Genomic DNA, 26,703 nt, shown 5'->3' on the forward strand with positions numbered 1-26,703 from the left:
GGCTCCCAAGTATCACAGAGGCTGAGCTGGCCATTGCCCCCCGATGTGGAGAGGAGGGAGGTTCTAGCCAGCTCTTACCTGGCTCAGAGCAGGGCAGAGTGCCCCAGGTTCAGAGCTGGGCAGTGATCCCAGCTTGTGCAAAGCCAGCACCCTACAGGTGCTGCAGTCATTCCTGTCTGCCCATGGGCAGGCTGCAAAAAAATTGTTTTACCTGCACGCTCCTTCTCCACCACAGGTAACCAACCTCCCTGCAGATCCTGGGTCTCCTTCAGCAGCTGGAGCTCACATCTGAGGAATGCCTTAAATTGTAAAGGAGGTGATTTTCACATTGCATAATTCATAGAGTTTCTCCTGAATGTATGGTATGCACTAATACAAAAAAGAATATATTTGTCACACGTGGGAAAGCAGGTGCTTGCCAAAGGAAAGAAGTAGCAATTTCTACAGCACTTGATAGGCAAACACAAAGTGTAGAGAACAATACATAGAGAATACTTGCACTATACCAAAATTTTTCTAAAACCAGCATTGGGAAACAAACCAAAATGGTTGTGCCAACGGCTGAGCACAAAAACACTTTGAGGAGCTGCTCCCAGCAGCAGCTGGGAGAGCAAACAGCACTGCAGAATCTGCAGTGAAAGGAAGAATTCAGCAAACAGTAACAGGGAGTTTTCTTCTCTAGTAACACAATTTTTCTTTTTTTTTTCTTTTGGTGCATCTCATACAGAAAACATGGAAATGCTTTTCTGTGTTTCTTCCTCTCAAGCCCCTCCCAGTCAACCAGTTTCCAAGCCACCTAGCCTGGGTCTTAAATCACCTGAATTCTCTCATTGGTTTTGGTTACTGCTCACAGCAAAATAGTGCAAAGTGTCCATTTTTTCCAAAACTTTCAAACAAGAAATTAAAACCATTTATTTTGGTTTTTTTTAACCTCAGGAAAATACAAATAAATCTAAAAACACATTTATTTATACTTTTGCCACCAAAAATATGTTTCTTTAAAAGTAACTTGAGAGAAAACTCAGTTTCTGCTTTGCTGTCTTTTAAATTAATGTCAGGAACATTCAAGCAATATTTTTAAATGTTTCCATTTCTGGCTTAAATTGATGAAGGATGTAATATTGTAATATATTGCAGGGGTCTGGGAGTGGGTGATGTTACAAATCAAGCCTTACTACTGCAGAATGTTATCATTAGGAAAAAAACAAACCTTTTCTTTTTCTCATTTGTTTCATTTCCTACAGGCAGATGGATGGAGAGACAAATATGTTCTTTCCCGTTCCTCTCTTCTGAAGGTCTCTGAAGATGTCCATGGAAGTGCACAGCCCTCAATGCAGTCAAGTGATGGGTTTGGCAGCTTTTACATGTCGCTCCCCTAGGACAAGGGTGTCTTTGCCTGACACACAAAAATGGTTTCAGAACCTGACTGACGCAAGTGAGGGTCAAGAATAAAGAATTATAGGGGCAATTGCAGTATTTATGAAGAGGGACTGTAACTCTGGGACACAATGCTGTTCCTCGAGGCAAGGGGGAACTGGCTGTTAGCAGCAGGCTATTGGCAGCTCAGCAACATAATCCTCATTATCATAAAAATATCCATCACCTGCTCCTCTGGGAACAGAAGAAATTCCCCAGATGGGAAAGGGCTGTAAAGGCTGCTGAGACACCACTCAGCTGCCAGGTGACCTGGAGGTGCTAATTTGAGCTAAACAGGGGAGCCAGCAAACCTGGGAAAGTCACGCAGCCCCGGTAGCTGCAACCCTGCCTAGTGGCATTAGTGAAACCACTCTCCAGGCTGCCCTGTTTTAATCCAAGGGAAACAGCAGCCTTAGGAATGGAGGGTCTGCAGGTGGGTGGGAGCCCCTTGCATCTAGCAAGGGCTTTGGACCAAGAAGTGCCCTACAGATTCCAGCAGACACAGCAGTGCATTGACACAACCTCTTGGTGCTGCTGTCTGGGACATGAGATTTCTGGCGCTGCCAACTCTCTTGACATTTAATTTAGCTTTATCTAAATTTATCGTTATGAAAGCATGTGCATAGGTGCTAAATTTAAACTGGCAAAATAGCAAATCAGTACCTTTTTGTGTTTAATTGCAGTTTATTTCCTCCATGAGCTTGATTCAATTAGTTCTGTTCCAGCTTCATTAACTTGATTTCAAAACAGGTGCTGCACAAATCTCCATGAATGGAGCAGCTTGCTGCAAACTCCACATAAATCATTTGGGAAAAGCTTGTGGTTCTGCTTGTGTGGAGTTGTGCATACAACAGCTGTGAAAATGGTGCAAACATCAAGTGCTCCTTGTGGGAATGAAGGGAAATCCAGGCAAGAGAGAGGGAGCACCCATGCCTGAGGAGGGGGGCAGCTCTCCCTGGGAGCCAGGGCAGCATGCGGGGGAAACCTCAGCTGCACCAGTGCACCTGACCCTGAGCAGTCTCATCTCCCCTGGTATTTCATACAGGAATGTGTGTGGATCCTGCTCTCCTTTCCCTGGCTTTGATGCATCCCCAGCTGTTCCATCCTTGCTGCATGTGGGCTGGCAACATGCCCCAGCCAGATGTTCACAGCTGCATCCCAGCTGTGCACATTTCAGCAAGCCTGACAGCAGACCAGGCACTCCCCTCTCCAAGGCCTGCGCAGAGGAATTTGCAAGTCAAACAAGATGAACGTTTCCATGTCCCAGCAGAGCAGCGAAAGGCTTCTATGTGTGTTCAATTTTTGTATCCCCTAAGTTCATTAAAATTCCCTTAAAGAAAGAAAAAAATTGTGTGCTGTGTGCTTGTTAAAGCTTTAATCATTTCTAAGTACCTGTGTCAATTGAACAGCACTTGGATTCAGCACAGCTTGAACTCTATTTCAGCAGGACAAAGATCTCTGTCATCTTTTAAACACAAACATTACTGGCTCCTCAAGCATATGCAGTCCTCACATGAAAGCCCACTGCCTACATTATAGCCAAGGACAGTAACTTTCAGGCCTTTTCTTTTCCTTAGCATTCTGTGGTTCAATTGGCTTGTTAAGTGAATTAAGGCAGGTCTGAGCAGCACCCAGTGAGATGTGGTAGCACAGCTGAATGAGGCTAATTCTTCACTGTGAATACAAGCCACAGGCAGCAGGTGCTGTCTGTACCAAAGGAAGGCAGGACACATCTCGCTGGCATGGCTGGACTATTCAATTCAATGCAGAGAGCTGCCAGTAAATGTGTTCAGGGAGTTGGGAAGAGCTCTTAAACCGCTGTGCACAATAGCAGTATGTTGTGGGGCCATCCAATGCTTAGGATACATGTAAAAGGAAAATGGGAAGAGTCTCAAAAGGTGTTTTTAGCCAGTCTTGGCTCTCCTATGTTCCAGGATCCATCTACAGCCCAGTCTTAGACACAATCCTCAGCACCTCATCTTCCTCTCCCCCAACCCAGCTTTCAGAGGAGGATTATCCGGAAGCGAAGATGCATCCAGAAAAGTTTCTGAGATACTTCAATATTGCAAGGGTGGAGAACAATTTCAGCACTCTCTTTTCTGCACATCTCGGAATCAGCTCTCACCTTCCCCAGTTTGGCACTTGCTTAACTCCTCCTTTTCCCAGGCAAGGAGGGCTGGATGCACAAATGTTTCTCTTCCCTGGATCCCTCCCATTAACCATTAACTTTCCAACCACGAGCTTCTCTCAGGCTCAGAGCTGTGCAGAGAGGAAGGATGAATGTCTGTACTCACTGACAGTCCCTGGCTGTGCCCCTGGCATCAGCCTCTCTCACAGCTGGCATAGGGCACTGCGTCACACTAATCCAAGAACTCTACAAGTTTATTTTGGCATTACTGCTGTCCCATTTTCTCTCTGTACCAAGTATGTGATATAAATGCTATTATTTCCCTCTCCACCTCATACACACACACACATCCTTCTCCTAATGTCTAATCTTTCTGAGTTACTGCCTGATTAGTCCCTCCTCCAGGGAGCTTTTTCCATTACTTAGCTTTCACCACGTGTCCAAGTTTTTTGAGTTCCTCACTACCTGATGTTTCATCACTGTAATATTCCCTCCCTCAGTAACGAAGATATTGGCTAACAGCAGACCTCAGTCCTGCTGAAAAACACAGGATGTTTCCTCCTTATTCTGTACTTTCACATTCTGTTACTACAGGTTTTGCACTGCATTAAGCATAGGAGAGTGCAAAATCTTCCTCAAAATACAGAAACCATACAACATCCAATTCTGCATTCTGAAAATTCAAATTAAAAAAATCAAAAGGTACATTTGTTTCTCTTTTTTCTTTTGACTCAATTTTCACTGATTTCAGCAAGCTTAAAATCTGAAAACTTTCCAACCAGTTCTGTGTCTAAGAATTTAAAAAAAGATGGCCTCTTATTTTGCTTTAACTAAGAGATAAGAGCAAGAGATCAAGGTGGAAGATTTATCACCTTAAAAGAACAGGAAAAAGTTGAATAACACACAACAGTGCAACTTTTCTGTTATTTTATTGATATTAGTGAAGAAAAAAATTAAATTTCATCATTCTGATGTGTTACAATTGCTTTCTCTGGTGGGTGGACAGCTCCTACAGCTTATTTAAAGGCTAAATAATATTTCCCAATTGCATGATTACCTTCTACACTTTAAGTTCTCTTATGGTATTGCTTTCTTCCTCTGGGTATATAAAATGGTCCATTAAGTCCATGACTTTTTTTCAGAATCAACTGTTATTCTATCTACTGGTTTAAGATACATTCAAATAAAAAGATACTTAAATTTACTTGCAATAAGTGCACACATACAACAGCAAACAGAGCTGATGGCATTTTACTAAAACATTGTAAGTTCATAGAATAAATAGAAGTCTTCAAACACATGCTGTAACTGACCGATGTGTTTTTTTTTCTTTCTCAAAAAATATCCTTAGTGTCCATAGCACTACTGCAATAACTACTTCATTCAGAAAAAAACAAACCACCCACCTATCTCTCGTCACAAAGACTAGAAGACAGTTTCATTTATACAAGAAATTATCAGTGCTAATAATTTAGTAACAGTCTGGTACAAATGGCAATTCACGGCAATTATGTGTAGTGTGACAATGGTAACAAACGGGGAGCTTGACTTTTGATACCACATGAAGTGCAAGGAAAGGAAAGTGGATGCTAAACCCTCCCTGTTTTGCTCCTCTCCATCCCCTCTTCCAAAAAATATTTATGTCTCAGCTCCACTCTAGACACAAGTTCCCTCCAGTCTGTTCCAGTTCCAAGGTATTTCAACTCTTTCTACAAGCACCCAGCATAAGGTTGGGAGAAACAGAGAAAAAATTGCGATACAATTAGGATTGCCTGGCAGCTAAAGGTTGCGTGAAGTCTTAGGTTTCCTTTCTGAAAAAGTAGAGGGTTATAGGTTTGTATGGCGGGAATTTTCCGCATTTTAAAAACACTGCGATAATAAAGCATTCCCCCTACTTTTACCTATGTTAGGGTCCGACTTTGGATGAAGAAGGTTTCTCTGAAAAAATAAAACAGAAAATGGGTGGAGAATATTCTCACACTGCTTTCAAGGCCACGGTCTCTGACATGCATGAAACACGAAAATCAGCACGAGGGCTGCAAGCTGCTCTTTCCACCTGTACCATTCCCTTACTAAATGTTTTCTGTGCTTCTCTGCTGAGGTTTCAAGGACTCACCTTTTCCTAATACTGGTTTTGCTACATGTTCTTTTATAACATTCTTATCTGTCGATCTGTTCCGCAACTGGGACTTCTAGGAAGTCACTGCCATGTTTACCTCACAAGTTGTGAAAACTGTTTTCTTTGGGCGCACTGACAAAGCATGTTTCAGTGGCAGCAACACATAGTAAAGCATTTTCCCTTCCACAATCCAGTGCAGCACTGAAGAACAAAACAAAACAGAACAAAAGAACAACAAAGAAAGAAGTTGCACAAAGTGTAAGTGTGCCAAAGGAAACAGCTGTGGTAGGAATATGTCAATATCCCAGGTACCCAGTAGGCCTGCTGACCTCAACACAGTATTAGTTCAAGTTTATAAATCCTGGGCAGGAGGCAAATACAGAACAGGAAAATAAAAATAAGGTTTCATCCATTCAGGCATAATAGCCAGGCACTCCAATAACTCAGCTCAACTGATCTACAGAGGCAAAATTAAAACTACCATATGTTAAACTGAGTGTTTTTTTCAGTATTTAACGAAGCACAAATGCTCCCATGCTTCAAGTGATGTAATGGGAGGTCTCACGTAACACATTCAATAGCTTCCCATGCACCTTTGACTCAAGTTAGGCTAGCTACAGAATTCACGTTTTTCTAGTCAAGTTATTTTTTGTTGGTTTTGCTCTTTCTTTTTTTTTTCAGTGCATCTTAAAAAAAAAACTTTTCAAAAGGTTAGCAAGTTAACCTTAATACAGCAATCATAACATAGAGCCTTTTGCACTCAATTGAACAGTAAAATAATCCAATTAGTTACAATAGATCTGGTACATATTTACACATTTTATACAAAGTTTACACATTTCTCCCATTAGGCACAAAGTTGATTTGTCAAACTCAAGAGGCAATGAAGGGGTGGTAGGGAAAGGAAAAGGAGATTGGAGAAAGAATCTGAGTATTTTCATTTAAAAAGACTAGCTGTAAAAATAAAGTCCTTCATCGTAAGCTAGTTTGCTTGGGGAGCTTGGTTCCCATGAGGATCCCTGAAGTGAGGGACGTTGGGCCTTTCATCTGCATGCTGGAACCCACCATGGTGGGGAAGCTCCGATTCCGTCGGATGCCAGTGTTTAGCTGGATGCCCCCAATGGCACTGGTCACGGCAGGGCAGCCCAAGGGGAGACCGTCAGGTGCCAGGCCTCCAGGAACAAGGGCCCTCACTGGTCCCTGTGCCCCACAGAGAAGAGGTCCCTGGTCATCAGTTAAAGGAGCAGCTGACGTTTGCCCTGAACTCACAACTTTGGCAACACCAAACCTCCTGACTTTGTCCACGAGATTAAGGTTGGAAACAGACACGTCAGTCTGGCTCTCACTGTTCCTGATGTTCTTTTTATTTCTCACCTCCTTCAAGATTGAACTAGCCGGCTTCGAAGCCAAGAAGTTGTCATAAGGTGGGCTGGTGCACTTGAACTCAAAAGATGGAGGGGAAGAAGAAGGTGTCTGCATGGGTGAGTTTGGTGGAGTGGAAGGAATGATTGCCATTTTCGGGGAGTATGTGTTCAGCAGGGTGCTCCTGCTGGCTCTGTCCCAGCTCTGTGGATTGTACACTGCTGCTGAGATGCCCCTTTCTTTCAGCAGCCACACCAGTCCCAGGGACGTGCTCATTGTGGTTGTGGATTCCCGGAGGTTGGTGAAGGATTCAGCCAAACTCAGACGCCGAGGAGTGCAGGGAGTAGCCACCGGGGTGCCTTTCAGATTGCTAATGCTGCCACAAGCTGGAGTAGGTGCTGCGTTAAGGCTGAAAGCAAAGGAGCACTCAGTTATTCTCTCCACTAGAAAATAAAAATTTACTACAGGTAAAATTTTTAACCCTGAGCAGGGCCTTTTATCCATTTGGAGAGTGCACAGGACACTGGCAGTTCCCAGCCCCCCACAAATGCGATTACAAGTGCAAAACCATCAGATCTCACAAAACACATCTCCACTTTGCACACTTCAGAGCCCAGTCTCACAGGATTAATGCTGCTGCGAACACCCAGCACCACATTTCTCCTCATAAACTATTTACAGATTTGTGATCAACACCTTCACTTTTTCTTCCTGATCTACTGGCTCTCACAACTCCCAATTAGTTCTAAGAGACAAGGAAATGCAGGAGACTGAACCAATGGTACAAGCAAGACATCTACTTTTTAGTGTCACTTCTGAGCACACAGAACTGAACACTCATTCACTAAGGCATCGTGCACTTAGTTATTCCAGATACAAGGCATGTGGAATATCTATGACACTCCAAATTCATGTCTGTTTGAGACAATCCCAAGAGCTCCATGCACCTTCCGGAAAAAAAAAAATCCAACTTTTTCTAACCATGCACAAATTATGGTCTTTGCCACAAGTACACACACAAATAAAAAAAAATAAACCCACAGTAATATCTCCTAAGCACAGGTTCATCTCCTCTAATGGCATTTAAAGGGTCTTGAGCATTTAAAGGGACTTGATGCTAACAAAGGATTCACTGACGTGAGCTCACCACTGTTCAAAGGAGGAAATCTACTCCCTCACCTTGCCAGGTTAGCAAGTAGAAGACACTCAGCAAAGACTCAGAAAGTAAAGCCAGTGCAAGACAGTGGGAAAACTAAGCAGCTGGGAGGAGAAGGAACAGGGGAGAGAGTGAGATCTTCCCTTTTCAGCAGAGCCATGCTGTTGGATTGGCTCAGCCATAACATGCGACTTTAACTTAAATGGGGTTCTCTGCACCAAGAAAAGCATTTCAAAGAGCCACTTTGAGACAATCTGGTTGGATTTCTAAGAGAAGACTCTGCCCAATGACTAAATTACATCTTTTTTCCCATACGAACAAAAGGGGCTGAGATGATGTCTTGACTGGAATTTTCAGTCTCATTTCACTTTACATTAATGAACTCTGTGTAGCCAACAATAATGTGCATATCAAGTTAGACACCCTGGAATGCTTTGAGCTGTAGCTTCTGATGAGCTTAAAACATCATCTAGATCCATGGTTTACAGTGACCAGGTGATGTGAATCCACATAACACTGGAAACTCTAGTCCTATGGTCTAAAAACCAGCATATCTTTAAGGCACTTCTTAATTATGAAAATATTAGCTTGATGGTATGAAATCTCAAGTCATGTCTTCGTTCCAAGACTAAAAAGGTCTGACCAAAATGATCTCTAACTATGATTTGGAGCCTTTACCATCAGGAAGTGAAATTGAGGAAGTTGAATTGCAGCTGTAATTCAACAAGAGGAATCCCATATATTCCTCCTAGTGTACTCTAGTGAAACACTTATTTGAGAAAACTGGCCGATGTAATTAGAAACGCAGCCTTGCTAAGTGCCTCTGGACTCAGTCTCCTTGCACCCCCGTGTGTGCTGTGGCTGTCAGTGCAGGTGGCAGATGTGCTAAGGCACATCCTGATGTCCTGTCCTTTCTGCCTAGGCTGACACATCAGCAGGGGAGAAGGATCTCTCCCAGCACAGCTAAGGAGGCCATGCACACCCAACTGCAGCAGCACACACACTCTGAAGGCAAGGCTAAGTGGAAAGAAGTTAGTTCACAATTCATCTCTTAAGCACCTCATAGTTCTGATTCCAGTGGAACTAAAATGCAGTGACATCCCACTGTGCATCCCCCACCCCAGTGGTGCATCTCCTATACAGCTAAATACAGAATACAGAAGTCCTGAAAAGCATGAGGGACAGAAAAGAAAGAGAAGCTACTGCATGAACTGACTTTCTACAAGGCATGACCATATACATTTCAGAAATCCAGACATATGGTGTTAATTACCAGGCTTCCAAGATATCCTAGTCACAAGATGAAAATTATAGGACTCCAACAGTTTAGAGAGCTTCACTCTTTCCAGATTTCAGTTGCACAGACATGTAGATTAGTATTTCTACTGTTTTTTCAGCACAGTTATACACTACAGTGCAATTTAAAAAACAAGCCATCCCTGCAAGAAAGCAGTTGCAGATATTGCCTTTTTTTCCATTTGATCATTTTGGCATTGCTTTAACTGGGAAATATTTTTCCCATCAAACCGAACAACACCGCAGGGCACCCTGGACACAATCACAGAAACAGACTCAAAGTGGCCTCAGCAGCTCAGCCCAGTGATGGGTCTCAGAGTTAGATTGAGAAGAAAAACAAATAAAGGAGCATTTCATTTAGCTGGATGAAATTTAGTCAGGTTAGAGCAACACCTGGGGTAGCACAGGTTAAAATGTAACTAGGTAGGTAAATGCCAAACCTCTTGGGGTTAGCTGGTGCCACACACACTAGCATTCCTTGTACATGACCCTGCCAACACAGACGCTGCTGGCAGTACTGCTCACCCCCGACCACGCTGGGTCACAGTGTCTGCCCTATACCTCCTCTCATCACAATGAGACATAACGCAGTTTCTCGTCCTCCTCACATGACCTGTGAAGAATCATTTATAGTTGGTAAGGAGGAGCTCCTTAAACATCTGCTGAAAACATAATTTTGTTTATTTTGATCTTTGTTCTCCTGAACAAATTATGAACTTCCATTTAACTAAGGCAGCTGAAAATGCACTGAATTTAGCTATCTTTTCTGACTGATTTGTTAGATGTAACACCCAAAGAGTTTATTATGATCACAACTGACAGCAATTCAACAATAACAAGAAAATTAAAATAGAACTGCAGCCATATAAGAGGATCTCTTCAGTAATTGTGCTGAAGGGAAAGACAGAAAAGAATAAAGAAAAAACAGCTAGGCCACTAATAATTACCTTAGTTCACAAAGTGAAGCAAAAAAGTTACATTTAAACATCATATATTTCCTTTCCACCTGACAGGTTTTTATATTCAATACCCTTACTTTTCATGCTCTTCATAGGCAGTCAGTGCCTGTCTCATGTCTAAACAGTGTAGGCACAACACCTCTGCATGGGGACCTACACTGAGGTACACTCCCACAGAGGCGCAGGAAGGGGTACAGAAAGCATGAGACATTGTCCTTATAAACAGAAAAGAACATTCTGTAAATCCTGATTAGCTAAGGGAGGAAAGCTTCCTCTTTAGGTAGGAAATTCACACCACCCCTTTCTGGTTCTCTGATAATCACGTTCCCTAAGGCCACGGAACTGCCTTCTGTGGGCGTGCAGTGTCTACACTGCCAATTCCTATTGTATCACCAGCTCATTACTTTCAGTCTGGCAACTATGAACTAATTTCCAACAATTAAACCAAGAAACAAAGTAGACATCTCTCTGTTTCCATTTAAGGCATATGTCCTCCTCCACGCTTTACCTAGCTCCTGGATTTCTTAACCTGCACATCCCTTCTTCTTCTGAGAGGAAATATTTAGACTTCCTTCCTGGAAAAACCTCTCATCTCTTTTGGTAAGAGAAAGATACATCCTGTGCATTCACATATGAGGACTACAACTAGTCTAAGATGAGGAGTAGCCTGGTTTGGATATCAGAAGCCAATACATTTATGTCTGATCCTGCAATATCTTAACTAGAGACAACAAAATTTAAGAAACTTTGATTGGCTTTTTAAAACATCACACGTGCCTCCCAAATTCAGGCTGTGGTAACTCAAAATGGGAGGAATAATTGGTGGGTGTGTTGTAATTCACCAGCGCAATCAATGCCTATGCTTATGCTATTATTTTGCATTTTCTTAGAGGGGAAACTCTGATAGAGCTGAAGGCTTTGTCATCATGAGAATCCCTTACCTTGGCGTGACTCGTGTGAGTTCATCGGAGGGGTGCAGAATGCGGCAGGTGGTGAAGGTGAAGGTGGAGTTGGTTTGTGACATGCACTTCCCAGGATGAGGTACTAAATTAAAAAAAAGCAAATTCTTTGCATTTTACACAGAAAAGGGGAAAACCAAACTTCTGTGTGCTGATAAGACAGATGCAAAAAGTGACGAGGCACCTTGATGGGATCAATGCAAGAAAAGTGAAATGGCCAAGTATGAGTGTTAAACAGACACTTGTTCTCCAAGATAAACACCTCTAGGACTCCAAGGCCAGTGCTAAAAAGGTCTGCTGAAACTTGCCCATGATTACAAACACTGCAGATTAAGTCTTGTTCAAACCAAATTTAGGCCAGGCAGTGCTTGAAATGCTAGTCCTTATCTAAACTAGCAACTTGCATCAGTGGGAAATTACAAGCAAAATTTTCTAGTACCAGCTCAGGAGCACCAGGATTTTCTAAATGCTTGTGCCTTTCAGCTTTTAGATTGATCCACAAAAAGGTATCCCCATTACTTCTCAGTAATGGATCCATCTGGCTAATGCTACAGAATATAGATTGTTGGGTTGGGGAGGGGAGGGACACACATTAATTGCTGTTTCTCTGACTTTTCATATCCACAATATGGAAAGTGGTAGTTTTTTGGATCCACTACTGTACATCTGTGACATTTCTCTTGTGCGTGTGATTAGGTTCTTTAAAAATGTATGTCCTCAGCTGCATAGTATAGCAGTTTTTGAATATTTGTAGACAGTGTAGTAAGCAAATTTCCTAATAAATGTGGCTGTAAAACTGCCACTCTGGTGATAGATCAGTGATTTGGGAAAGAAGCAATACAGCTTAGATTTAAAAATGAGGGACTTAGGCAGACTTCTTTCTTCTTATTAGAAATACCTCTGTGGCTGTATCAGCCTGCTATATAATGCAGCTGTGGTCATTGCAAAATAACTACAGAATTTTAGAGCCATGCATCTGAAAAGCTGGTTGAAAAACACCCAGAGTTAAATATTACATCAAAGATATCATGATTGCATAGGTTCTCTTACTTAGTAACCAAATTTAGCAGTGGTCAAAAGAACATGCACAATAAAAACCATGTGCAGCTCCCTCCCCGCCAGTCCTACCCAACCCTCTGAGCCATTCCCTGATTAAGCCACATTTTAATACCACAGTACACAACTATTCAACACATTGCAAAAGACAGACAGATTGACCAGCTGGACCAGACACCATTCTAAACTCCCAGAGCAGCTCAGCAGAAGCAAGGCAAGTCTTAATTGTGGCTGTGTTCCCTTTTCCATATATAAATTATCACAGCTCCAAAACAGTGTGTGTGGTTAGGTAGCCCTTTAAGAACACAAATAAGCAGTGTGGGAAGGGTAGAGCATGGGCAGTGTGGATAGTGGAAGCAGAAGTGGCTGAGCATACAGTGTGAGGTAATTTCTAGTCAGTGCTGGAATGTACGGCTGTACATTAGAGGAGGATATTTCTGAGGACCCACTGGAGTGTCATGTTAACACACTCAAATGTTAGCACGGCATAACATAACAACAAGCTCTACTTCACCTCCAGAGATGGTAATTAGGATGCTTCAGGAATCCAGTTGCTTTAGAGATTAGTGTGAGCACTACAAAAGCTATTACAAGGGAGCACAGCCTAGCAATCATGATTCTCTCCATATTGTAGAGAGTTATAAGAAAATCTGGAGAAAAAACTCAAATAACTGGACATGAAAAAATTGGTTATTTAGAGAAACACAGGACTTTAACATAAATCAATTAGAAACAAAGCAATTACCCCTGGATGATGAATAGAGAACAGAATAAAGCAATGCTGGTTTAAGACTGCAAGCTCAACCCAAGGCATATAGCTGTAATACAATCAGTGCATTTTCCCCATTTGTAATATCCACAGGGCATCCCCTCAGATTGGAGACAGGCACACTGAAGAAACATAGCTGCATTAGCAAAAGCAAGACTCATTGCTATTAATGAGTCAAAGATAGGAGAAGGCTGCTAAAAGTAGAGAAATCACTAACTCTAATCAGAGGAGACAAACTGAAGTGGTGAAAAAAATCTATCAATTTCCAAAGATATATTTCACCCTCAAATACCACTAAGAAAGTCCTGTACCAGCTTCATCCTTCATCAGTCAACAATGGGTTGTATCATACTGCTGTAGCATTTTCCATCCTTTGGACACAGTAAAAAGAGTGAGAACCTGTTGCTGTAAATGAACAAAGTTTATCAAATAGAAACACAATTATTAATTTCTAACTTAGTAATTTTACACAGGAATTGGTATCTCCTGAGGTGGTATAAGCTCATGAGGGAGTAATACATTTTTCTAATAAGAAAGACTATCTTCACATTTACATATGTCAAAGTATTCTCTTGAATATAAACATCTGCTGCATGTAACTGTCTGAAACCAGATGTTTTACTTATACCCTCTTTTCCAAAATAGTTATAGTTTAACAACAAGGCTTCATATCTGTATGAAAAGAAATCTGTACATAATCCAGTGCTTAACAAAATTTACAGAAACAACATGTAATTTCATCCATCTTGAACCCAGTGCAAACTCTAAATTAAAATCAAATCTAAACCTAAGATTTCTGCTGTATCATGTTTTAGCACTGAGGAATTAATGATTCTTCACCTTATTAAGTTTTCTCAAAAAATTCACAGGCATTATGGAAAATCGCAAACCATCATAGCTGAAAGGGACTCTTCTGTAAGAACAAACACTACTGTAAAAACACCTTTTAAAATACTGAGAAAAAAAAAAAAAAGGCAGGTTGCAGTCAAACTGAGCGCAGAGAGCTCCATCTTCTGGTAGAACAAACAGGATTTTGCTCACAAAACACAAAGCTGATTTTATGTATCTCAGAGCTGTCTCGGATCCAGCTTCAGGACTCAGAGCCTGTGGGCCATTCTACTAGGTGTAAACAGCAAAATAGATATATTCAGGGCATGACCTTCTGCCCAGGGAACTCTCAAAAGGCCATTCTATCTAAATTTTCAACCAGCTTGTGCAGAGGAAACTACAAAGTTACAGTAGGTAAACAAGTAGCCTGTCCAACCCAAGAGAAGATGTCAAGACAAATTCAGTTTGAGGAAGATTTGTAAGAGATAACTATACTAAGACACCATTAACTTTTGTACCATTGGATCAAAATCCAAATTTGTTGTTATGCTGAAATAACAGTGAGAGGGCAGAGAGCTCAAGGTGACCAATAAATCTTTCCATTTTATACAAACATATATTCTGGCACATACAGATTTATTAGGAAATTAACTTCAAAAAAGTTGGGAAATCTTTAGAGTATGGTTTGATCCAGACTGGCACAAAGTCAACACTTTAGTATAACAGTGAAGCAAGACACTCTACTCCATCAGTTTTTTGGCACGTTTCAAGAAAAGGAGAGAACCCGTTTCCCTGCTATTTGAGCAGGGAGCGCACTGGAATTAGGGCATCTCTTTAGCACAGGCTGTGGAAACACGGATGGAATGACAAACAGACTGAGGCATCCTTAGAGCAACAGATGGTGTTTTAAAGCATTAGAAGTTTATTGCTGAATAGAAAAGTTCGGCCTGATTTAAAAGAGGGTAACAAAGGACCATTAGGAGACTTTTTTTTTCCTACTGTGTGATCATCTAGAACACAGGCTATGGACTTCACTTTTGCCAGTTTGTGCCACTAATTCCATTCTTGGGTGAAATTACTGGAAACTAGGTCACAAACCCCCACTAGGACCCACAGGACAAGACAGTGGCTTCATGCAGTGTCTAGATTTAGTAGAGTTCATCCCCTTCAGGTGGCTAAGGGTGAGAGCTCTGATATCCAGTGCTACCTGTACTGAGAATGCCTGGCTGACAGAATAGGGGGAATATAGATTAAGCTGAATCTGATGCCTGGGTGAACCACTACAAAAAGAAAGAGATAAGTGATTAAAAAAACAGCTGTAAAATGTGAACATGATACTCTCCTAAAGGTGCAACCATGAATACTCAAAACCTCCAGGAATTCATACATCTGCACCAGGAGCATGGCTTTTGTTATGTATCTTAAACAACAAAATTATTTTCTGAATACCTGATTTTCCAAAATTTTAATTTATTTTGCCTCTGGAAACAGAAAGAGTGGGAAAAGTGAACAAAGGCAGGTATTCTTTGGACAGGGTGTTCTGGCTGAGATCACTTTCTTATACGTTTATAACCATTGAGCATAGATGTAAAAAGATTTCAAAGTATTCAATGTGGCTTTAACATAAGTTTATGTAGGCTAGGATCCCCAAATAAAAATTCAAGCATTTTAAGAGCATAGAAAGCAACTGCTGACAGCTTTTCTTAAAAAAATAATTACTGTGAAAATATTCATGCCATTTGAAAATAAAATATATTTAAATATGCATCAATACCTTAGTTCTAGAAGAGTTACAAAATTTATTGCTTTTCTGTACAATGATAACTTTTTAGAAGCATGTGTAGTAATGCTGCTAAAAACAACTCAAACATAATACATTCATTATGTGTTCTTGTGATTTTGGGCCTCTATTTGGAAAGCCCTCCATGTCATGGTTAAGGTCTAAGCATGAAGTACAAGAGTGCTGATCCCGTAATGCTGTGCACATGTCTATTCAAAGCAATCAATAAGCGGAACTAACAAACACAAGTATTGAAAGACCAGTTTATGCACCCAATACTAGCAGGCAATTAAGTATACACTGCATCAAGTGTAGCCCTTCCAACTTCAAAATTAGAACATGCATAACATTATTAAGTGCTTTTAGTGGCTGGTATTTCGTTTGTTTCTTTAAGGGAAACATGAAAGCCAATGAATTAAAAAAACACAACAAACCAAACAAAAAGCCAACCCAAACAACCCCTCCTCCAAAACAGATTCTGTACAGTTTTATAATATAGTAGTTTCTTTCACAGAACAAAAAAACCCATATTGAGGTTACTAAAAATTTGTGCTGCAAAAATTACTTGTTCCAGATGATTTTAAGAACACTGTGTCCTGTAACTTCTCTACAATTGCACTTATGCTCAGAGTCTACACAAGTGATACATAAAACTCAATCTACTCCTGTGTATTAGGCTAGAACTGCTAGAACTGCAACTTTACAATCCTCCATAAATTTAACTCTACTCACACACAGTATGTGGCTCCAACAGACTATCTGCAGACCATATGTCATATGTGTGCTAACTTCTTCTGAAATGTTCAGTGCCATAATTGGGATAGAATACACATTTATAGTGAAGAAGCTATTTTATAGATCAATGGGTACTACAGGTTTGAACATGTAGACATGAAAATATAAGGAACATAAATTTTCCTTTTTTAGTCAGAATGATTTCTGACTCTAACTATCCCAAGAATAGAATATCTATCATAATTGTTCTGAATATACTTGTTTTGGCTACAAGGTATTTTTGGCACCAGCAATGCTTGCTCTCCTGAGCCGCAAAGTTAAAGTAAGCGCTTCGGCTCATTTTGAGCAGCACTCTGTACACATAAAATGGCAATATGAATAGTACTTGTAAGTACTGTGACAGAGAACATACCCAGTGCAAAAAAGGCAAGATACAAACCTCAGCGCATACAATCAACTGAAGCAGAAACCTGCCCAACAGACTAAGATGATCTGCACCTGCTGGGAAGGTCCTTGTAGGCACTGTATTACTGAAGACTTTTTGGTCTGAGGCTGGAAGACCTGTAGCTCTAGATTGGCATGCTTTATGGCCTGCCAACACCAAGTGTAACAAGATACCTCCTGGCTTTTACAGACCTCTTGAATGAGATTTTTCCACAATGGAGCTATCCTGGATTACAAGTAAAGGCATTATTGCTAGAGACTGTATGCAAGATTTTTCTTTCCTTCCCTTTTTATTTTACTTCCACATTCTCTAGCAAGAGTTTATTTTGTATGTTGCCAACTGGAACCAATTCCCAACTGGAATCAGGCAAGCAATGATGTTGTAACCTTGTGCTCATGATGAGGTGCCGCATGTCCATACACACCCCTACCTGCCTTGAATTTCCTACAGAGAAATCTAGAAGAAAGAATGCTGAGGAGAAGCAATGAGAATCAATGGCTGCACAATATTTAAATACAAAATAAATTAATATGCTAAGCATGCACCTCCTTCTCCCAAAAGATATTCTTCAGTGGGCAGATTGTGGATCCTAAGAATACTGCTCCATTAGTAAGTGCCTATTCTGAAAAAATCCACAATCATCTCCTCCTTGTACAATGCCAACAAATTGCTTCAACAAAAAGCAGATACAGTGTCTTTACTCCATTTGAACAACACAACCAGTAATGATACGGTAGCTCATGGATACTCCTAAATGCTATGGAACAGGACAATTTGAAAGAAGGCAAAAGAATGGGAAATTAAAGTTTTCAGTGCACTTGTTCATTCTACACAAAGTTATTAATTTTGACCTATTTATTTCTGTAATGTATTAAAATTACTCAGCAAATAATACAAGGTAAAATAAGATTGCTAGAGCAATTTCATTGATTTTATCTACTTTGTCAATTTATAAGGTGGGGAATTTGCTTAAAACCCCTGTCTAAATAGACTTTTCCCTAGGAAAAGTCAGCAGTAATCAGTAAATAACCTGTTCATGAACAGTGACCTTTAATCAAATCATAATGGAGAAAATGGAAGGAAATACTAGACTTTTTTACCAGTTTGTAAACACAGAGCAGGCCTACTTATATTTCTCTACTCAAAAGAAAGAACTCTTTCAAATTATTATCCAGAATTGTTAGAGTAATTTGTTCTTTAAAAAAAAACCCAACAAGGAACTGAACTATATCCTTATCTATGTTTAGCCCATGACAATGAGTCTTTTACTTTTTTGACATGTTCCGGTGTTGAACACTCTTACCATTAGAAAATTCTTAAAAATGTAATCCAAGCAACATGTTTTTCACATTTACTCTATGAGTACACAAAGAACTGCTTGTTCCCTTTCTCTCTACAGCAACACATTTTAAAATTAAACATATATTTTGTTTAATCTTTTATTCCCTAGATCCTAAAAATGCCAGTTATTTCAGGCTTTGATTATTTCAGTCCACATTTCTTATATCTCCAGCTTTTCTTGCTGGCTGTTACTCAGACTCTTCAAATTATAAAAACCTGGATAATATCCAAAATGGTTCACAATTGCCTGAAGAGGCATTATTTATTTTCATATTAATATAAAAAAATAATATAAACTTTCTTTTGGGATCTCATAGAACAAGGACAACTTTTGCCAATGGAAAGGGAAGTTGAAGGGTTTGGATGTTGAAGCACTGGAACAGACTGCCCAGGGAAGTGGTTGGGTCACTACCCCGGGAGGTATTTAAAAGATCTGTAGATGTGGCACTTAGGGACATGGTTTAGTGGTGGATTTGGCAGTGCTGGGTTAATGCCTGGACTCAATGATCTTAGAGGTCTTTTTCAGCATTAATGATTCTATGATTCGAAGTTTAACCTTAATACGACTGACTGTAGAAAGTAGCTTATATTCAATAGCTGAAAGCACTGAAGTGCCATTGCAGTGAGAGCTGAAGATACTCTGCATGTCATGATAATAACATAAATATTATTATTTAGCCCTGAGACAACCTAATCTTCCAAAGACCAGCCAAATATTAAATTATGATTTATCCCAGAAAAAGGAGAGGGAAGGAAGTGTCTTCATTTAAAGTAGTTATACAAACACAAGAAGTCTGAAAAAAAAAAGGAATTCTGGCAATTTTCTGATTCTGGATTAAATATAATTTTTTACCAGAGGCAAATCTTAATGAAGACTATATAGCTTATTAAAACAAAACCCCCCAAATCCCAAGAACAAGAGAGAAACCACATAAACTCAAAACACATCTATAGTCTTGAGAATCTGTAATCTTGTGCAATAATAGACTGCTAGTGTCAGTTCAGAGTATCTAATATCTCATGCAGTAATTTGTCACTTAAAAATGTTTATGTCTTAATATGGTATGAATAGGAAGGACAGGGTTTAATAGTGTGGTGGAGATAGAGTAAGGGAAATGCTATTAGTGACTGCATAAAAACATTCCCTTAATTCTTTATCTCAGAAGGACTTTAAAAACAGGTAGCTGTATCTGAGGTAAGTGAATTAAACTTTCAGAATTTCTTTGGTGGTTTTCAAGGCACTCCATTTGTTTCAGCAAAGGCAAGGTGGAGGCACCTTTAGTGCACCAATCATTTAGTCTTTGTTTTTTTCCCAAAGTACAAACATCTAAAACATGGCATCACCTCTTATGAACTGTCAGAAGAGTATCTGCACTACAGTAATACAAAATATATGTAATCTGTACATTACACACACTTAACAGTGCGCACTAAATACACACACAAGTTGAATACATGCCACACAAAGGTTTGTGATTGAACCACTTCCTTTTAGCAGCCTTCTCTTATCAAAGTAGAGTAAAATATTGACCACAGATGCTGTTACTGAAAAACAAATTAAAATATTATAAAAGAAACGATTTTTGAGCCAATGTTAGAATGGTTATGTTCTAACCACTGCACACACTATCGTGCAGATGCTACACACAAAGCAATATTATGGATGCTGTTCTGAAGAGACGTGAGAATGGCCCAGTAATCAAAATCCTGTAAAGATGTCAGTTTTACTGGACTTAATGAGTTTCCCTCACCAGACCCCTCATCATCGTCAGTCGCGGACTCCTGCATCTCCTCTGTGAAAGCCTGAGATTGGCGGGGGTTATTCTTGTTCTCTGAAACAGTCACTTGTGCTTGTGACCTCTCACCTGAGGTCTCTGTGTGCTGAACTGGCGTCGAGGTAGTTAGGCCCTTGTAAGAAATGTCACCTGTCTCATCTTCCTCATAGTCATTAAGGCAGTACACTTCATCCAGGTCCAGGTCTAGGGTCCTGAAGCCCTTAGTGACAACCCCGGGCCTCGGGTCCAGGATCCCACCCAAGTGAGGCTGAGCCAGCTGTTGCCAGTGGTGCAAAGTGGCAGAACCTTGAAATGGAACAGAAAGACAATCAAAATCAATTAGTAAGCAATCCAGGACCTAAAAGACAAAGTCCCACTTCATTTATCCAGAAGACCAAAGGTTTGGGAGCTCCAAACCTTTAATGTTTCTGGGTTTAATGTGCCTAGGGAGACATGCTACAGCACAAAACTGCTTCACCTATGCTTCAGCATTTCCACACCAGTGTGTAATAAACTGATCACATCAGCACCTATGCAAAGCCTGGTGGTGAGAAGCAGCACACTTGTGCACGTGCACATCCCCACCCTGTAAATATCCCCATCCTCTTCAATTCACAGGATTAAGCAGGAGTAGAAAGAATTTACATTGTAACAGTGGATCTGAGCACCATCACAGAAAGCTCTAAGAGGAACATATACCACATATTCATTCCCACATTAAGCTCAAACTACGACAAGTGCTGAAAACATGCCAGAATTTTCTACTAGTGGCTAACGGGAGGACAGTAGTCACACAGACTGCGCAGCAATTTTAGCTTGGAACCATACGTTAGAAAACCCCATCAACTTCAGGCACGTGTAAGCAGATACACAACTCTGAACTACATGTCAAGGCTAAATACCTGTGTGGGTCCTATGCTACAGGAATTCAACTACTACATAACTAAATGCTACTGTACCTGTAGCTTCATCCTTGGCAGAGAAATGTTTCGAAAAAGGAGGTGTATTTTACAGAGAAGAGCATTCAATATTCAAGGTTTAATAGGAGACAGTCAGAAACAACAATGGATCAGGAAAAATTCGTATCTACATTGAGATGGACCCAGTGAAATCAAGGGAGAATTTATTTGATTCCTCAAGTAGGAATTAAACACTGGGGCCTACATTTTCCTGTGTGCCCACCATCACTGTGTTGAAAAATGTGACTTAAAATCACACATGTCCTATGACACAAACAAAACATCCTTCTTTTCTCCTCTGCCTGCAAATCAGAGCAGTTTTTGCTGTCTTATTTCTGTTTTCTCTCTGCAAAGCAGAATACCCACTCATTCAACAAGCTGGCACACAAATGTCTCACCCATATTCAAAGACCAAGAATATTCAATTTGCTACATGGTGTATGTAAAAGCTTAAACAACTGTAATAACTAGAGATGGGGTGGCTCTCATATACATTTTCAATCTGAGAAAAATCCTATGAAATGAGAAAAATTGCCATTTCACATATTGCACTTGAGGAAACTCACTGTAAATAGGAAATTAACAGGGAAATACTCTTTCTCTAGAATGACTGGAAAAATGAGTGGCATTTTAATTAAGCCTGTCTCACTTTTTAAGATTTGTAGCTTTTCGGCACAGAATAAATGGATCTGCTAGATTACTTTGGCTAATGATCCTATCTATTTTTTTTTCTTTTATTTAAATAAGTCTAGAGGGATTAGAGAAAATTTGCAGCCAACAGGCTCAGGAAGTAAATAAACCCCATTTATGGGGGTTTATGAGGGAAGAGACATCCTTATAACTTGTATTTACATCTGAATTGTCATAAAGGCCAAGTTTTTTGCTTTTATATAAAAGAAATACCCCAGAATATGAAGAAGTTACAAATATTGTCAAGCCTTAACCTAGGAGCAGAGGTTTTCTGTCAGTCTGCTCCAAGAATTAAAAAACAAAGGAAATCAAAATTTCTTTCTGCACTGCATGCAAGTATAAAAACGTTAATCAACTTCTACATGCTAGCTTCTGCAGATGTAATCTTCTTCACCTTAAAGCACACTAAAACTTAAACTCGGCACAATACAAACACTTCATTTTCAATATATATCTCATACTTTTCCATAAGAAATATAGTTACCAAAATATCTGCATTTTGAACTTCAATATTTCTATTGAAACTACAGAAATCAAAATGGCCTTAGGTCCATCACAAAAAAGAGTATATCTAAGCCTAATCTTGATCTCATAAAATGTGTGCAAGGGAGCTTTAATTTCCTATAGAGAAAATAAAGACAAATGTACAAGGGAATCCAACAATTGTAAATCCGCAATAAAAAGAAAAAAGAGAAAGCTGCAGAAGTCAAAAGAAGAGGGAAATACAACACTTCTTTGGCCTACATTCAATCCCAGGTTCCTAGCAGATGGTTTTGTAAATTACCAGAAACAGTTGGCATGAGGGAATTACTGTGTAACAGTGACACATGTCACTAAAAGAAGAAGGAATATAAGAACAAAATAAGCATATGAATGGAGTAATTTTTTTTCATATATTCCTGATATCTATACATGACTGCACATAGGTTTGGAGGATCAGAGAAAGCTTAGAAATTCACAGTGTGCTGCTCCCACAATTGCAGTGAAATGGGTGAAGACATAGTCAGTCCAAGTTTTTAGTTTTCCTACAGATAGTGCTGTTTTGTGCTTATGACACAACAAGTCACAGGTGCATAGTTTAAAAAAAAAACAAAACAAAACCAAACAAAAAAACCCCTCTGAAAGAAGTCACATCAAGCAATCCTTCTGTTTGACTAAAAGAAAGCATATCTTGATTTTTAAAGGTGCAAAACATGCATTTCTTAGTGCTTCTGCCACTTCTTTTTCTGGGGGATTTAAAAGGTTGCTTTAAAGGAGCAGAAGTGATTAACCTATCATAGAGTTATTATAGAACTTTTTTTTTTCTGTTTTATGACACGAGCACCCAAAACAGTAAAAAAACCAAAGACACAGCTGCTTATAGCAGTCTGCAGGTACAGCAGACCGTTTTTCCCCAGTAGTCTGAAGGCATCCATGAAGTTGAAAAAAAACCTAAGGCTCGTGAAAAATATTCAGAAAATAAACTAAGCTGAAATGAAAAACAAAATCATGAAGATATTTAGTTAATAAAAATTAACAAACACAAAACTTATGAAACAGGCAGACACAAACATGCTACAAATAAGATCTAAAACCAAACATGGGAAGTACTTTAAAAGGTGCAATAATTTCAAAAGAGAAATGACCCAGTGAAAACATTGAACAAAACAAAAAAAAAAAACCCAGACAGATAGAAAGATGATAAAGACTTTAAGAGTTTATTGGAAGACAAAAGCAGATATAATGGGATGGTGACAGAAATCTATTACAGTGGTAGCAACTGGAAACTGAAACAAAGTGGAATCATCCTTTCCCCCATGCGGTACAAGAACTTTTATGACTATTTAAAAGCAGCCATGAAAACAAACTATTAAAATCTGCTCAACAGTATGGGTTTGTGCGCTATGGCTCTAGTTTCTAATACAGTACATCATTTTCTTCAGGACATAAGAACGCTTATGTTTGCTTCTGAGAACGTGTCATGCTATATGCTCCTTATAAATGAAATAAATTTGTTCTGAACAGATGAAAAAAAAGGAACTTCTGCAATTGAAACACACACAATGCAATGTAATAGAAGATTTCTGTTAAAGGAAGAGAGAGAGAGAAAGAGAGAAGCCAAAGCTAAATGATGTTACCTAGTATATCTGTGAAGTACTACAGGGAAACTTCATTTGGTTTAAAACCTGAAGGAATTGACTCAACTAACTTCCAACTACAACCTGAAAGAACTGAAGAAAGCCAGGCAGATTATACTACATTTGCTTTGACAGCTTTTTTTAAACAGTCTATTGAAATTAACTTTGAAATACAGCTCTAGCCCTGACTACCATCTGTTTCTAGCTTGTCTTTTACTGAGACAACGTATGAAGGAAATTTGACTTTAAAAAACCCCACCTATTTCACACATGAAACACAAAGCCATAGTGAATCATGTGATCACTCACACAACCCATTAAGTCCAGAGATAATTTTGAATCACTATAACAGTCTTATTAGACCAACTGGACTAACTGAAGTAGGCAACAGCCTTTCCAGATACTAATTTACAGAACTCTTGCTGTTTAGATTTCATAGACTTATCCACCTTCCTTTTCCAATTATGAAATGGTAACATTTAGGTCAGATGTAAAGCTGCACTGATGATGTGCACATGTGGCCTGTAATATTTATTTTACTGCTTTGGCTGAGATTGTTTCCTAACACTTTTAAGGCTTGTGGAAGAATATAGTAGTTAGAAGATCTCAAACCAACAGCGTGGAGTACTGTCTCTAAAGTAAAAAGAATATGTATTGCAAAGATTTCCTGCTTTCTGGTGATGGATTAGGGACCACAAAGAGTCACTAATAACAACAGATAAAGGCCGAGGCCCTTTGTTATCACCTTCTAGTGGTTTCACAATCTGAAGCTTTTCTGGCAGGTAGGAGCGACTGCTGATAGACATTCCTGAATATCCAGTGAATTCTGAAAATCTGGAGTGAGTTCCCAGTGACATGATGCTCTCTGTGGGGGTAACGGAACCACTGTGGAGTTCTCCCTTTTCTGCCAGTTCCCGCAACTTCCTTTCCTGCTCTTCCTCAAAGAACTTGCGCTCCGAGAGATAATTCTCCCGCCTGAGGGAGAGCCTACGCAGGGCAGTCTCTAGGTCACTGGAGCCTGGAGTCCCTGGTGTTCCAGGCTTCTTCATCCTGTCTTCATTTCTAAAACATAAAGGAGGACACAGAAGAAAAAAAAAAAAAAAAAAAGGTGGGAGGGAAAAAAAAACACATTCTTAGAAATGTTTAAGACTTCCATATGACAGTTTTGAGAAACTCATCAATACCTTTACATTACTGTGCCTGGGAACAACTTGCTCCTCTCATCTGAAGAGCTCAAAGGCTAACACCAGTCTTTTGTTTCTCTTTCACAGTAAAAATTTTGAGTCCTTAGCTCCTGCCTGGAAACTCCTGGTTGAAAACCTTCACTTTACTTAAGAGCTTCCTCCTACAAAGAGGTGAGAGTTGTCTACTTGTTGTGCGTCTCTCACAGTTATGTAAACTCAGGTAAGCAGGCCCCATGTTAAAAGGCCAATGCTGTAAGAACACCACAGTGAGCCACAAGAGTATATTATATTGACAAACATACATTGTTTTGAAGTATTAAACCTTTTTAATTAAAAGTATATACAGCATATAGTGGGGAGCTGTACTGGGGGAAGAGACAAGCAGCTAAAAAAGCAAAGTTCTGACTAGCTTCATTCGTAAGTTTTCATATTAGGTAACCTATAGATGCACACTTCAGTCATTTTTAGGATCAAAACAGTTCTCTGTAGCTGCATCTGGAATCACAACTCACTGGCATTTATGTAACATGGTGAAAATTTAATTATTTTTAAATGTTGACACATAAAAATAAAGGGTGGTTTAACATTATCTGGTGATGTTGCATCTCTGAGCTGCAGACACTGATTGATACACAGTATTTTCTAAAAGCTTTCTTTTTTAAATAAACTTGAGTGCCCAAAAACCATAAGCACAAAATAGATTTTGAAGATGTATGCCACTGTGATAACTGCGCTACATAAGACAAAAGGAGGAAAACAGGAACACTGCCTTTATGTCAGAAACAAAGCAAAAGCAAATTCCAGTGCTCTGGTACTGACCCATTGTCTGAGGACTCTGTCTCTAAGATGATGCTATTGGTCTTATTGTCTATCATAATGTTAGAGATGTCTCCCCCATAGAAACTGGAACGTGGAGTGCTGACACAGCTAGAAATGACTGAGTTCATAGCAGAGGACTGGTTAGAGCCTGGGATATTCATTGGTGATGGAGTCATGGATCTCTGCTTGACAACTTGATTGACATTTCTCACTGTCTCGAAGACCCGCTTCTGATGGCTGTAAAACACACACACAATTAATAATCACTAAATAACTTATTACCATGAGAAGGAACAGAGAAACAGGTAACAGCTTATTAACAGCCCTTCCTATTCACAGGCCTATCAAACACTTTGGTTTTATATATAGTTCTGTAATGTAGTATGCATAGGGTGCCATACTAGCTACAGTCTGGCCATTACATTCAATCCATCAACATAATTCTTCCATCACCTTAGAATATTTTTGACAGAACATTTGACAATCATATGCATTGATCCTTTCAAATATTAATAAAAATAAGTGAAAAAGCATTTCATTACATCAGCTAAAAGTGCCGTAAACCCATTATGTAAAAACGAGATTTAAAAAAAACAGAATTGACCTCCATTCAACTCTTAACTATGAACTGACTAATCCATTTTAAAAGAGTTTGAATTTGCTCTCCTGAGTATCTCCATGCAAGCAAGTCCTGTATCTTTTCTCTCTGAAACCAATTTCCAATCCCCTTAAATAGTAGTTTTAAAAAAAGGAAAAAGATGCCAGAAATATAACGGACCAAGACTTGAGAGAGAGACTGTCAAGGTTGGA

The 26,703-nt window shown here is 39.6% G+C and overlaps 1 protein-coding gene across 2 annotated transcripts in view; it reads right to left on the reverse strand.

Moving 5' to 3' along the window:
• Nucleotides 1–4,457: 4,457 nt before the first annotated feature.
• The window catches only part of TRAK1 (trafficking kinesin protein 1), a 126,807-nt gene continuing 104,561 nt past the window's right edge, over nucleotides 4,458–26,703 (reverse strand). Inside the window, exons 13-17 of one of the 2 annotated variants that reach the window (XM_053939701.1) lie at nucleotides 25,894–26,130; nucleotides 24,636–24,952; nucleotides 20,215–20,430; nucleotides 11,378–11,480; nucleotides 4,458–7,434 (exon numbers count right to left, since the gene is read on the reverse strand). In XM_053939701.1, coding sequence (XP_053795676.1) covers nucleotides 6,636–7,434; nucleotides 11,378–11,480; nucleotides 20,215–20,430; nucleotides 24,636–24,952; nucleotides 25,894–26,130 — 1,672 coding nt within the window. In that variant the 3' untranslated portion in view covers nucleotides 4,458–6,635. Of the gene's footprint in view, nucleotides 7,435–11,377; nucleotides 11,481–20,100; nucleotides 20,431–24,635; nucleotides 24,953–25,893; nucleotides 26,131–26,703 lie in introns of both variants that reach the window. The other variant, XM_053939703.1, reaches the window with a different exon arrangement.

Source organism: Vidua chalybeata, chromosome 1, assembly GCF_026979565.1.
Source record: "Vidua chalybeata isolate OUT-0048 chromosome 1, bVidCha1 merged haplotype, whole genome shotgun sequence".
NCBI lineage: Eukaryota > Metazoa > Chordata > Aves > Passeriformes > Viduidae > Vidua > Vidua chalybeata.